Genomic DNA, 15,252 nt, shown 5'->3' on the forward strand with positions numbered 1-15,252 from the left:
AAAAAAAAAAAAAAAAAAAAAAAAAGAAAAGCTAAACCTGACGTGTCACAGCAGAACAGCCCTACGTCTGAAGACCCTGAGGAGAAACCACTCACTGTGCGGCTAGAGCCCCTCCAACACCACAATAGGCCCCTGTCACAGCCGTGAATTCCCAACATGTACCCTCAGACCACCCAGACCAGGCCCTCAATGATGCTAGAACACACCCCACAGACTCCCTCTTCCTTTGCTGCCTCATCAAAGCCTTCCTCCCCCAATCCTTCCATCCCACCTCCCAGTCCCTACATGGCACCTGACCCATCTGTAACCCCATCATATACAGATACACATGGAATTTCCTATAAATGTCGATTATAATGCAACTTGATCAAACAAGCCACTGCAAGGAAAACACTGTGTCTTACCTCCTTACATACCTAAAGCCACCTCGCCAGAGATAAAACATGGCATTCCAATACCTCAGGCACGTGGGTAAAACTAGTCTTGTGTTCCTGTCACCTCTAATGCCTGGACTCTGCTCACCCTTCGGAGCCCAGATCAAACACTTCCTCCTTAAAGAAGTTTTTCCACAACAGGGGCCAACCCCTGCCTCTGGGCATGCTGGCACCATCAGCTGTAAGGACCTCAAGGACAGGAATCTGGTCCTCGTTCTGCAGGAGGTGCCAACACAAGCTCCTTGCTGCAGGAACAGTCTTCCGCCCTCTCCCCAGACTTCATGGGTTTTATCTACCAGCCTGACAAATGGCCCTCCAGCCACTGCAAAGCTTGTTCCTTCCCAGACAGGCCCTACCATGCCAAGGTGCCTCTGCTCAGTGCGTGTCAGGCCAAAGCTCAGATGCCTCCAGTTCTACGATCAGTCCTTGTTCTGCCCTCGAGTCACAGGTAGCACATCTATGCCTTCTATCTCACCACCTGCCTGTCCCCTCTTCCTCATTTTCTCCAGGTTCTTGTTACCTCTCACCATCAGCTATAACTAAAACGTGGTTCCCGGGGCCAACTGTACCCATGAAATGGTGCACCTGACCATTCAGAGTAAAGCAGGCCCATTTCTGTCTTGTTCTGCAAACTAAACCTCCACCAACATGGGTTGAGATTACTAACTCCTCAGGCAGTCAGACCCAATCCCAACGCTCTCCCACTACTGTGCCATCAGCTAACTCCACAGCCCCTTTCAAGAGAACTGCCATGGCCAGGAACTGTGGCTCATGCCTGCAATCCCAACACTTTAGGAAATGAAGGCAGAAAGATTGATTGAGCCCAAGATTTTAAGACCAGCCTTGGCAACACAGTGAGACCCTTGTCTCTACAAAAAATGTTTAAAAATTAGCTGGGAGTGGTGGCGCAGACCTATGGTCCCAGCTATGCAGGACGCTAAGGTGAAAGGATCGCTTAAGCCTAGGAGGTCAAGGCTGCAGTGAGCCATGATTGTGCCACTACATTCCAGCCTGGGCCACAGAGACCCTGTCTCAAGAAAAAGAGAACTGCCAGCTGTCTGCCACACTGTCTCTACCTTGATGCTGACTGCTTCCTCAATCTTCACTGCAGTCACAAGTCACATTATTCATTTTGGCCACAAAACCCGGGTTATCAGGATCATACTGGACACCAGGTCTGCCTCTCAAAACAGGCCCGGCTCCTCCCGGCTTTATACTATTCAGAACAATGAGCAAGTTTCCTCCCGGCCTCACCAGGTTCAGGCCAACAGTGTGGAAAAGGCTGGGTCACAGTCAAAGCATCTCCACAGGGGCTCTGGGAAAGCTGTGGCAACAGCACGGCCTGCAGACCAGCTGTCTTTGTGCCAGGCAAAAGGCCTGCTGTGGTGGTTTCATTTCCTAAAAAATGGGACCCATTTGCCACTGGCAGAGGGGAGCTTCAAGACATTCTCATGCATCACACCCAGGACCTTCCTGGACTCACCTTCAGTTTCTTGCAGGCCAAGGCTGCCGCCTTATTCTCAGCCTCTGCTTTGCGGCGCCCTTTGGCAACAAAGGTCATGGGGCAGGGCCAGAGCAGGGTGAGTGTAGACAGCTTGGTCTTGGTGCCAACAGTATGGAACTGCATGAGATTCTACATGGAAGGCAAGAGAGATGGTTACAGAAATGTAGGGAATGGGAAGAGACTTGGGGCATTCTCAGAATGCCAAGGAGCCCAGAGACGGAATGAGCCACCATCTCAGCAGGTACCCAGCGTGAGCCATGCTAGAGGTGCTGCTGCAGAGCCAGGAGCAGGCCCATGGGCTCGGGCACTCTAGTCCCAGGCTCGCTTCTCCTGCTATACCTCGACTTCCACTGCAGAAGACAGTGCTTGAGCAATTCCACCACCTGCCCTCCTAGCCCACTGTCATCTCGGCACCTTCATGGCAGCTATGGGTTGAAGCTGTCAGCATGAGCTAAAAACCAGGCACATCCTACGGGAGCAAAAAGGCCCTGCACCTGGACAGAAGCTCTGCCTAACCGAAGCCCCTTTGCCTGGTAGCAAGAGAGAAACTCATACCTCACCAAGACCCACACCTCTAACCCCTCCCCACTGACAATCCACCGCCCAGAACAGGTATGGGTCTTCTGCTCCTGCAGCCCCCAGCCCACTCCCTGTGCTGCTGAGACTTGACCTTCATTCTGTCACACCTACTGCTTTTCCTTCCAAGCCGGAGTTCCACCAGCTGGCCTAGGTGTGGGCTGGAGGAACAGGCCCCCTCAGCCCTCTGTAAACCTGCCTTTGGGGAACACCAGACATGACCAAGTAAATGGCCCCCACACACACTTCTAGGAAACCCAACTCACCTTAGCTGTGGAGGATGACGTTGCAATCTGAATCACCTTGGCCAGAAGGTTCTTGGGAAGTGGAAACTGGGTCAGAGCCCTGATGGCACTGTCATCATCTGTCATCTCAAAGGAACTCCCCCTGGGAGGACCAAAAGTTTAGCTGAAAGAATCTTCTCTCTTCCTGGACCAATTTCCCTGAGGCTCTGAGATGTAAGGGTGAGGACACTGCACTGCAGCAGGGAGCCAAAAGGCCAGGAGGCATGAAATGGATGGGAAACCGGGCGTCTCTGCTCCTCCCACAGCCACACTGGATGGGGACTGCGCCCTCCATTCCTTCACATAGATAAGACAGCAGAGAGCAGGATCTCCGTGCTGCTGTTCTGCAAAAGCCCAGCCACACAGAAGACCACAGCTGGCTGTCCCCCAAGAATGGGCAGACACACACGGAGTAACGGGACACACAGGCTGCAATGTGAGGCAGGGGCACTCCCATCTCAGAGAAAGCTAGCAGAGAACATTCGCCCATCCCCGTGTCAAGGCACAGCCAGCCTCGCTGCATCCCCATCCCCAGTCTGTACCTTGAGTCCCTGAGTGGGGTGTGGGAATCCTGCTGGGTCATGGACAAGAAGTCGGTAACATCTATGGTCCCTTCTTCTAGCTCTTCCTCCTCATCCTCTTCTTCTTCCCGGCCCAAAGAGCGGGATAGGCCCCCAGGTCCCCCTGGCCGAATGCTCTCCGGATTCAGCTGCCGCCAGGAAGTAGGGGGCATGGTGGGTTCAGGACGCCACCAGCTGTCAGCAGGGGAGCCAAACCGATCAGCTAGCACTCGGTATTTGGCTGCGTCAAACAACTCATTCCGGGGACCCAGTAGACCCCAACCCTGGAGGGGGAAAGGGACGTTTTAAGGATTCATACCATCTTTACACCTCAGTCAGCCTGGCCCATGTCCAGCTACACCATTAAGTCCCTTGTGTTGTGGAGCCATAGTTTTTTTTTGTTTTGTTTTGTTTTGTTTTTTTTTTGAGACGGAGTCTCGCTCTGTCGCCCAGGCTGGAGTGCAGTGGCCGGATCTCAGCTCACTGCAAGGTCCGCCTCCCGGGTTTACGCCATTCTCCTGCCTCAGCCTCCCGAGTAGCTGGGACTACAGGCGCCCACCACCTCGCCCGGCTAGTTTTTTGTATTTTTTAGTAGAGACGGGGTTTCACTGTGTTAGCCAGGATGGTCTCGATCTCCTGACCTCGTGATCCGCCCGTCTCAGCCTCCCAAAGTGCTGGGATTACAGGCTTGAGCCACCACGCCCGGCCAGAGCCATAGTTTTTTATCTGTTTACTCACTTCAGCCCCTAGTCCAGAACTGGGTATGGAACACTGAAAGATGCCTAGCTTTGATACAAACAAATAACCCCACGTGGCAATGGGAGAGCAGAAGATACTGTTTGTTTTTTGTGTTTCTGACACAGGGTCTCGCTCTGTCACCCAGGCTGGAGTGCAGTGGCACAATCACGGCTCACTACAACCTCTGCCTCCTAGGCTCAGGTGACCCTCCCACCTCAGCCTCCAAAGTAACTGAGACTAAAGGTATGCACCACCAAGCCCAGAGAATTTTTGTAGCGACAGGGCTTCACCATGTTGCCCAGGATGGTCCTGAACTCCTGGACCAAAGTGATCCGCCCACTTTGGCCTCCCAAAGTGCTAGGATTACAGGCATGAGCCACCACACTGAGCCCAAGAAGATAAATTCACATAGTGATCTAGGAAGCTTCAGTAAATACAGCAATTTAGAAGTACATAGGGCCGAGCGCGGTGGCTCACACCTGTAATCCTAGCACTTTGAGAGGCCGAGACAGGTGGATCATGAGGTCAGGAAATCGAGACCATCCTGGCTAATATGGTGAAACCCCGTCTCCACTAAAAATACAAAAAATTTAGCCGGGCGTGGTGGCGGGTGCCTGTAGTCCCAGCTACTCGGGCGGCTGAGACAGGAGAATGGCATAAACCCGGGAGGTGGAGCTTGCAGTAAGCCGAGATCGCACCACAGCACTCCAGCCTAGGCGACAGAGCGAGACTCTGTCTCAAAAAAAAAGAAAAAAAAAAAAAAATACGTAGCCGGACGGGCACAGTGGCTCACACCTGTAATCCCAGCACTTTGGGAGGCCCAGGCAGGAGGATCACATGAGGTCAGGAGTTTGAGACCAGTCTGGCCCACATGGCGAAACCCCATCTCTACTAAAAATACAAAAATTAGCTGGGCGTGGTGGTGGGCACCTGTAATCCCAGCTACTCGGGGGGCTGAGACAGGAGAATCGCTTGAAGCCGGGAGGTAGCGGTTGCAGTGAGCAGAGATGGTGATGCTGTACTCCAACCTGAGCAATAGAGAGTAACTCCACAAAAGAAAAAAAAAAAAAAAAAAAAAACCTATGTAGCCCACACCATGAAACAGATATAACTTCTGTTATAAGAAGTTATATATATTCTTATAAGAATCCTGAAGACTGGGCATGGTGGCTAACGCCTATAATCCCAGCACTTTGGGAGGCCGAGGCAGGCGGATCACCTGAGGTCGGGAATTTGAGACCAGCCTGACCAATATGGAGAAACCCCGTCTCTACTAAAAATACAAAATTAGCCAGGCGTGGTGGTACATGCCTGTAATCCCAGCTACTCGGGAGGCTGAGGCAGGAGAATCACTTGAACCCAGGAGGCAGAGGTTGTGGTGAGCCGAGATCGCACCACTGCACTCCAGCCCGGGCAACAAGAGCGAACCTCCGGCAAAACTCCAACTCAAAAAAAAAAGAGAGAGAATATAAGAATCCTATGTTAGGAATACATTCTAGAGAAATAAACTTGAAATGTTAAAGCTATTTATACAAAAATAGGGTTTTAAATGTGTTACAGCTTCATACTTTTCTACAGAAAATATAAATTAAACATTGCCTAAGTCTCTAGCATGTACACAGCAACATGTTGGCCACCTGAGCATCAGCAGGAGAGACAAGACATGGTCCTTGCCCTCAAGCAGTTCAGAATATAAGAGGCAGTTAGCCAGGGATGGTGGTATGTGCCTACAGTCCCAGCAACTCAGGAGACTGAGGCAAGAGGATCACTTGAGCCCTACAGACCGAGGCTGCAGTGAGTCATGATCACACTACTGAACTCCAGCCTGGGTGACAGAGCAAGACCTTATCTCCAAAAAAAAAAGAAAAAACGAATTTAAGTGGCAGAAGAGAAATGCAGACGGCCAGGGTCTAAGGAACAAAGACATGAGTGAGATGAGTGAGCAGCTGAGAGAACAGGAGCAAATGCGAAGAAAGCATAGGTTGCAGGAGCTGCCACTGGGAGTGGTAAAGGCGACAAAGTCTGAGGGACAGCAAAAACACAGCTTGTCAGGTGAATGTCAGGTCCATGTGACAGCAGATGGCAGGAGTCACGGGCCAGGAACCTCTCTACGATGAGCTTTCAGTCCCACCCGACTCATGACAAGCTGGAGAGTGACCACGGCCTGCCTTCCTAAAACTTTCTTCTTGGGTTTTTGAGATAATTAAATTTAATTTTAAAAATTATATTCACAACAGTAACAAAAACCATCACCTACCTAAGATGAACTACGGTGGGTCAGAAAGGTAAGGACTAACCATACAACTTGGCAAAAGGATGTAAATCCAGGGAGATATACGTTCCTGGATGATAGAACTTTTATGTGTGAGGAGACAAAAACCTCTTAAATTAATCCATAAACTGAACACAATTTCAATCAAAGTCTGCAGAGGCTTCTTATTAAGCATTTGACAAACCAATTCTAATGTTCGTCTATTAAGAATAGATGCATGACAACAGCAGGATTCGGGGACAGAAGATGGGGCCAAGGCATGCCACACACACACCCGCGAACCCTTGGGGCAGGACCCGATCCAGGGCTCAGCTGCCACACTTTTGCGTCACCGCCTCGCTTCTGACAAGAATGCCTCTGGTTCCACAGAGCAGCAATACAAGCATCCCTCCCTGGCCTGGCTTCCCCAGCAGGACAGCACCGTTCTCCCCCTGCCTTTGCAACCACTCTTTCGCTAGACGAGAGGATCTCGTCCCCACAGGCTCACTGCTGGTCCTGGCCATGCTCCCGCACCGGTCCTGAGCTGTACCAACATCCACTTGCCACTGTTCTCACCATAACCTAGGCGCCAACCCACTGCTCGTCCACAGCTCCCCTCACTGGCACATGCTGCTCCACCAACCTGTTCTTCCTCCCGCCTCCTCAACTGTCCAGGCACTATCCATGCAACTTCTCTAATACCTTTTTGTTGTTGTTCCTCCTTTTCTGAGACAGAGTCTTGCTCTGTCACCCAGGCTGGAGTGCAATGGCATTATCTCGGCTCACTGCAACCTCTGCCTCCCGAGTTCAAGTGATTCTTCTGCCTCAGCTTCCTGAGTAGCTGGGATTACAGGCGCGCGCCAACATGCCCGGCTAATTTTTGTATTTTTAGGAGAGATGGGGTTTCACCATGTTGGCCAGGCTGGTCTCGAGCTCCTGACCTTGTGATCCACCCGCCTCGGCCTTCCAAAGTGCTAGGACTACAGGCGTGAGCCCTCACGCCCAGCCCTCTAATACCCTTGAAGAAACCGCCTCCACTGCTGCTGCTGGTGTTCTCTTCCATCCAGTATCCCTGTCTCTGGTCTTGCCAAAAACTACTGCTGTCAGTGACTTTTCCTAAAGGCAAATCTGACTGTGTCATTCCATCAATTACCACTAGTCAGAAGCCCCAGCAGCCACAGGATCAAATCATTCTGCCCCTGCAACAGCGAAGGCCCTGGAGTTCTAGCTCCTCCCTGCCCATCTACCCCATGACCCGGCAGGCAGACCCACATTCATTCTCATTCCCCACAGCCACGCATATTCACCCGGGCTCTAAGCCACAGTGGCCTGTGTCTGGAGTGCCTTGCTCCAGCCCTCAGCCCTGGCAAGGACCATTCTTCAAGAATAAGCCTCTTCTATTTAGGAGGCTGGGATGCATTTATGTCCTCCCGTGGACACCTTCTTCTCGGCTGTGGCTGCTGACTCAGTCCCCTTTGCGCTGCCAGCACGTCTCACCAAGCCTGCGGGCAATGCGGAAAAAGACATCTGGTTTGGGGGGAAAGGGAAACACTGAAGAACTGGGAGTACAGCTATTAGAGAATAAAAGGCTGAGTTCTAGAATAAAAAACAACTACTATAACCACAACGAGATCTCATCTCACACCCATTTAGGGACACTATGATCAAAAAAACGAAAACAACTAGTCTGGGTGCGGTGGCTCACACTTGTAATCCCAGCACTTTGGGAGGCAGAGGCAGGTGGATCACAAGGTCAGGAGTTCAAGACCAGTTTGGCCAATATGGTGAAACCCTGTCTCTACTAAAAATACAAAAATCAGCCAGGCGTGGCGCTGTGCGCCTGTAGTCCCAGCTACTCGGGAAGCTGAGGCTGGAGAATCACTTGAACCCAGGAGGCGGAGGTTGCAGTGAGCCGAGATTGCACCACTGAACTCCAGCCTAGGCGACAGAGCGAGACTATGTCTCAAAACAAAACAAAACAAAACAAAACTATACACATAGATGGGGAAGAGAAAAAGAGATGGAGAAAAATGTGATAATGACCTGCTTCAGACAGGCTGGGATGGCCGGGCACAGTAGCTCATGCCTGTAATCCCAACACTTTGGGAGGAAGAGGTAGAGGCAGGCGGATCACCTAAGGTCAGGAGTTTGAGACCAGTCTGGCCAACATGGTGAAACCCCATCTCTACTAGAAATACAAAAATCAGCCAGGTGTGGTGGCGGGCACCTGTAATCCCAGCTATGAGGGAGGCTGAGGCAGGAGAATCACTTGAATCCAGGAGGCGGACAGAGGTTACAATGAGCCAAGATCATGCCTTTGCACCATTGCACTCCAGCCTGGGCGAAAGAGAAAGACTCCACCTCAAAAAACAAAAGTCTGAGTTTAAAGTGCCTTCAAACATGCAGCCAGTCAGTCAGCCAGGCAGAGAAGGATTTTTCAACTTCAGCATAATTGCTATTCTGGTCAGGGTAATTCTATGCCATAGGGGACTGTCCTATGTACTGTAAGCTGGGAAGAAGCATTCCTGGCCTTGATCTTACAGCTGCCAGTAGCACTCCTCCACCTGTGTCCAACGAAAATCCCTACAGACATTGCCAAATGGCCCCTGGCCACTCTCAGCACTTTTGTTCAACATAGTACTAAAAGTACTAGAAAGAGCAGTCAGACAAGAAAATAAGGCATCCAAACTGGAAAGAAAGAAGTAAAATTATCCCTGCTTACAGATGACCTATCTTATATATAGAAAACCTAAAAGAGAGCCAGGCGCAGTGGCTCACGCCTGTAATCCCAGCACTTTGGAAGGCTGAGGCAGGTGGACCACCTGAGGTCAGGAGTTCGAGACCAGCCTAGCCAACATGGTAAAACCCCATCTCTACTAAAAGTACAAAAAATTGGCCAGGCGCGGTGGCTCACACCTGTAATCCCAGCACTATGGGAAGCCAAGGCAGGCGGATCACCTGAGGTCGGGAGTTCCAGACCAGCCTGACCAACATGGAGAAACTCCATCTCTACTAAAAATACAAAATTCCGGGCATGGTGGCACATGCCTGTAATCCCAGTTACTCAGGAGGCTGAGGCAGGAGAACTGCTTGAACCCAGGAGGCGGATGTTGCAGTGAGCCAAAATTGCGCCACTGCACTCCAGCCTAGGCAACAAGAGTGAACCTCCATCTCAAAAAAAAAAACAAAAATTAGCCAGGCATGATGGCACATGCCTGTAATTGCAGGCACTCGGGAGACTGAGGCAGGAGAATTGTTTGAACCCAGGAGGCAGAGGCTGCAGTGAGCCAAGATCGTGCTACTGCATTCTAGCCTGGGCAACAGAGCAAGACTCTGTCTCAAAAACTAAAAAAAAACAAATAAAAAATAAAGAAGTTCCTCAAAAAATTAAAAATAAAACTACCATATGGTCCAGCAATATCTGCTCTGGGTATATACCCAAAGGGAATGAAATCCTCATCTCATAGGGATGTCTGCACTCCCATATTAACTGCAGCATTATTCACAACAGTCAAGATACGGAAAGAACCTAAGCGCCTATCAAAGGATGAACGGTGCATCTACACAACAGGGTATTATTCACCCTTTAAAGAAGAGGAGATCCGGCCAGGCGCGGTAGCTCATGCCTGTAATCCCAGCACTTTGGGAGGCTGAGACAGGTGGATCACTTGAGCTCAGGAGTTCAAGACCAGTCTGGGCAACACTGGAAGACCCCGTCTCTACAAAAATAGTCAGGTGTGGTGGTGCACACCGGCAGTCTCAGTTACTCCAGAGGTTGAGGTGGGAGGATCTCTTGAGCCCGGGAGGTGGAGTCTGCAGTGAGCCATGATCGCACCACTGCATTCCAGCCTAGGCCACAGAGCAAGACCCTGTCTCAAAATAAATAAATAAAAGTAAAAACATGGATAAACCTGGAAGAAGTTATGCTAAGTAAGCCAGACACAAAGAAAATACCACATGGGCCGGGAACAGTGGCTCACACCTGTAATCCCAGCACTTCGAGAGGCCAAGGCAGGCAGATCACTTGAGGTCAGGAGTTCAAGACCAGCCTGGCCACCATGGTGAAACCCTATCTCTACAAAAAATACAAAAATTAGCTGGGCGTAGTGGCACATGCCTGTAGTCCCAGCTACTTGGGAGGCTGAGACATGAGAATTGCTTGCACCTAGGAGACGGAGGTTGCTGTGAGCCAATATCGTGCCGCTGTACTCTAGCCTGGGCAATAGACTGAGACTCGGTCTCAAAAACAAAACAAAATGAAAATACCACATGATCTCTCAAGTGGAATCTAAAATAAGCTGAATACACAGAAACAGAGTAGGCCTGGTGGTTACCAGGGACAGGAAGAAAAGAGAAATGGGGAGATGTAGGTCCAAGAATATAAAGTTACATATATATAAGAAGAGTAAGTCTAAAGATCTAAGGTACACCATAACGACTATAATTAATAATATTGTACTATAAAATGGAAATTTGCTAAGAGAATACATTTTTTCTTTTCTTTTTTTTTGAGACAGAGTTTTGCTCTTGTTGCCCAGGCTGGAGTGCAGTGGCACGATCTCGGCTCACTGCAACCTCCGCCTCCTGGGTTCAACAGATTCTCCTGCCTCAGCCTCCCAAGTAGCTGGGACTACAAGCATGCACCACCACGCCTGGCTAATTTTTGTCTTTATAGTAGCGACAGGGTTTCACCATGTTGGCCAAGCTGGTCTCGAACTCCTGACCTCGTGATCTGCCCGCCTTGGACTCCCAAAGTGCTGAGATTACAAGCATGAGACAGCGCCAGGCCAAGAGTACATTTTAGGTGCTCTTTTTTTTTTTTTTTTTTTTCTTTTTTGAGAGAGAGAGTCCTGCTTTGCTGCCCAGGCTGGAGTTCAGTGGTATGATCTCGGCTCACTGCAACTTCTGCCTCCCAGGTTCAAGCAATCCTCCCACCTCAGCCTCCCAAGTAGCTGGGACTACAGGCACACATCACCACGCCCTGCTAATTTTTGTATTTTTTGTAAAATACAAAAAAGGCTTTTCGCCCTGTTGCCCAGGCTGGTCGCAAACTCCTGGGCTCAACTGATCCGCCTACGTCAGCCTCCCAAATTGCTGGAATTACAGGCATGAGCAACCATGCCCAGCCTTACATGCTCTTACCACAAAAAAAGATAACTATTTGAGGTGATGGATATGTTAATTTGCTTGACTATAGTATTCATTTCATTCTGTGTTTATGAAAGTGTATACGAGTATGAAACATCGTATTGTACACATTAAAGACAATAAAAAAATAACTATGCCAGGAGCCGTGACTCACACCTATAATCCTAGCACTTTGGGAGGCTAAGGTGGGAGGATCACTGGAGCCCAGGAGTTCAAGACCAGCCTGGACAACATAGTGGGACACCATCTCTACAGGGAAAAAAAAAAGAGGCCAGGCACAGTGGATCACACCTGTAATCCCAGCACTTTGGAAGGCCAAGACAGGCAGACTGCTTGAGCTTAGGAGTTTGAGACAAGCCTGGTCAACATGGCAAAACCCTGTCTCTACTGAAAATATAAAAACATTAGCTAAGCATGGTGGCACACACCTGTAGTCCCAGCTACTTGGGAGGCTGAGGTGGGAGGATCACTTGAGACCAGGAGCCAGAGACTGCAGTGAGCTGAGACTGCGCCACTGCACTCCAGCCTGGACAAGAGTGAGACCCTGTCTCAAAAAAGAAAAAAAAAAAAAAGAATTAGATGTTCCATGAGGAACAAAATTATCCATGGTTGAGAACCACTGAGGTAGAACTACCCTATGGGAGATGGATATTTTCGAGATATTAAACACAGGAGAATGGCTGAACCTATAAGAGACAAGATTCCTCAGGGAGGAAAGAAAATTAGCTGGGCATGGTTGTGTGTGCCTGTAATCCCAGCTACCTGGGAGCTGAGGCAGGAGCTCTGGAGTTCAAGACCTGCCTGGACAACATAGCTAGACCCCATCTCAATCAATCAATCAATCAATCAAGATGTTTCAGAGGGTGGAAGAGGAAAAGGTACTTGAGAGTGACCTAGACAGAAAAGAGAAGCAAAGGTCTTTCAGTGGCTGAGGACAAAATGCATGGCAGTGCCAAGGCTACAGAGCACTGAGGGGATACAGATGTACACAGAGGCCAGGCAGTCAGCATATACCTGTAATCCCAGCACTTTGGGAGGCCGAGGCAGAAGGATCACTTCAGCCCAGGAATCAGAGACCAGTCTGGGCAACAGAGAAAGATCCTATCTTTATTAAAAAAAAAAAAAAAGGTATTAACTGGCTCTCAAGTTAATATAAAATGGATAATTTTATCAGCCCCTTCAGATATAACCATTCATTAAGAATAGTTCAAGGTTCAACAATAAGGAAAATGCCAAGACGATGGGAGAGAGGAATTAAAAAAAAAAAAAAGGAAAGGCCATGAGAGAGAGAAAACTAAATACCTGAAGTGGTCCACTAAAGCATTTTTTTTTTCTATTTTTTAAATTGAGTAAAATACACATAGGTTGGGTACAGTGGCTTATGCCTGTCATCCTAGCACTTTGGGAGGCTGAGGTGGGAGGATGGCTTGAACCCAGGAGTTCAAAACCAGCCTCAGCAATATAGCAAGACCCCATCTCTATTTAAAAAAAAAAAAATAGGTAACTAGAGGGCATGAACGAAGATGGCCAAGTCAGCAACAGTGGAGAAAATACAAGCACAGAGTTGTTTGCAGTGGATCAGAGCCAAGGGAAAAAAATCAGAGCACTGAGTATTTTTGAGGCCTACAGAAAAGAACCAGAAGAGGAAGAATCTGAAAAATAAAAGGGCAAGAGAGGAGATGCAGAAGAGATACAGAGAAAGGGGACTGTTGCAGTTTGGGTATCTGCCTCATCTCATGCCAAAATGTGATCCCCAATGACAAAGGTGGGCCTGGTGGGAGGTGTTTGGGTCATGGGGGCAGATCCTTCATAAATGGCTTGATGCTCTCCCCACAGTAATGAATGAGTTCTTGCCCTGTTAGTTCACACAGGAGCTAGTTGTTTCAGTGACTCTAGCTTATCTCTTGCTGTGGGACACACCAGCTCCCCTTCCCTTCCACTATGACTTCCTGAGGCCTCACCAGAAGCCAAGCAGATGCTGGCACCAGGCTTCTTGTACAGTCTGTGGAACTGTGAGACAAATAAACCTCTTTTTTTTTTTTTAATACATTACCCAGTCTCATATATTCCTTTATAGCAATGGACTACTACCAGAACAGAGAGAAGAGATGGGTATTATGGGGGCCCAGAATAGCAACAGGGACCTTCCTGTTCAAATGCAGGAAAGAGAAAGGAACAGTAAATGCCTGGAGGCCATGAGAAGAAGAGAAGCTGAGGGAATATGCATCCTGTGGCTTTCTCTTGTCAGAGCAGAGACGAAGACTTAGGAACCTGGCCAGGTGCAGTGGTTCACACCTGCAATCCCAGCACTTTGCGAGGCTGAGGTGGGAGGATGGCTTGAGACCAGGAGTTTGAGACCAGCCTGGACAACATGGAAAAACCCCATCTCTACGAAAAATACAAAAACATTAGCCACGCCTGGTGGTGCAGGCCTGCAGTCCCAGCTACTGGGGAGGCTGAGGTGGGAGGATGGCTTGAGCCTGGGAGGTCGAGGTTGCAGTCAGCCATGATCATGTCACTGCACTCCAGTCTGGGCAACAGAGCAAGACTCTGTCTCAAAAAAAAATGAGAGCCAGGCACGGTGCCGCATGTCTGTAAACCCAGTACTTTGGGAGGTGGAGGCAGGAGGATTGTTCGAGGCCAGGAGTTAGAGACCAGCCTGAGCAACATAGTGAGACCTCGTCTCTACTAAAAATGAAAAAAGTGCCTGTAATCCCAGCACTTTGGGAGGCCGAGGCAGGTGGATCACAAGGTCAGGAGATTGAGACCATCCTGGCTAACACAGTGAAACCCTGTCTCTACTAAAAATACGAAAATTAGCCGGGCGTGGTGGCGGGCGCCTGTAGTCCCAGCTACTCGGGAGGCTGAGGCAGGAGAATGGCATGAACCCAGGAGGAGGAGCTTGCAGTGAGCTGAGATCGTGCCACTGCACTCCAGCCCGGGCAACAGAGCAAGACTCCATCTCAAAAAAAATTTTAAAACTAAAAAATAAAATAAAGTAAGACAGGACTACATTGCTATAGAGAAAACCTACATGGAATGATGAGAAAAGAAAACAGAAACCAACACGGAAATATATCCATCATGCTGTATACTGGAAGTTTTTCATAAGCAGTTCCTCTCTGTAGTTTTTAAAACCACAGAAAATAGATTACGAGCTCATGCCTGTAATCCCAACACTTTGAAAGGCCGAGGCAGGTAGATCAGTTGAGGTCAGGCGTTCAAGACCAGCCTGGCTGGCCAGGCGCGGTGGCTCAAGCCTATAATCCCAGCACTTTGGGAGGCCGAGACGGGCAGATCACGAGGTCAGGACATCGAGACCATCCTGGCTAACACGGTGAAACCCCGTCTCTACTAAAAAATACAAAAAACTAGCCAGGCGAGGTGGCGGACGCCTGTAGTTCCAGCTACTCAGGAGGCTGAGGCAGGAGAATGGCATAAACCCGGGAGGCGGAGCTTGCAGTGAGCTGAGATCCAGCCACTGCACTCCAGCCTGGGCGACAGAGCGAGACTCCGTCTCAAAAAAAAAAAAAGACCAGCCTGGCCAACAGGGTGAAACCACCTCTCTACTAAAAATACAAGTATTAGCCAGGAGTGGTGGCGGGTGCCTGTAATCCCAGCTACTTGGGAGGCTGAGGCATGAGAATCACTTGAAACTAGGAGGTGGAGGTTGCAGTGAGCCAAGGTCACATCACTGCACTCCAGCCTGGGCAACAGAGTAAAACTGACTCGAAAGAAAAAAAAAAAAAAAAACCCA

At 49.4% G+C, this 15,252-nt stretch overlaps 1 protein-coding gene across 2 annotated transcripts in view; it reads right to left on the reverse strand.

The window, feature by feature from the left end:
* DHX30 (DExH-box helicase 30) overlaps positions 1-15,252 on the reverse strand; it is a 51,451-nt gene that overhangs the window by 14,074 nt on the left and 22,125 nt on the right. For both annotated transcript variants that reach the window (XM_017855683.1, XM_017855682.1), the window contains 3 exons: positions 3,341-3,642; positions 2,781-2,901; positions 1,918-2,067 (listed from right to left, as the gene is read on the reverse strand). In XM_017855683.1, the coding sequence (XP_017711172.1) occupies positions 1,918-2,067; positions 2,781-2,901; positions 3,341-3,642 (573 nt within the window). The remainder of the gene's footprint in view (positions 1-1,917; positions 2,068-2,780; positions 2,902-3,340; positions 3,643-15,252) is intronic.

Source organism: Rhinopithecus bieti, unplaced genomic scaffold, assembly GCF_001698545.2.
Source record: "Rhinopithecus bieti isolate Rb0 unplaced genomic scaffold, ASM169854v2 scaffold_39746, whole genome shotgun sequence".
NCBI classification, from domain to species: Eukaryota; Metazoa; Chordata; class Mammalia; order Primates; family Cercopithecidae; genus Rhinopithecus; species Rhinopithecus bieti.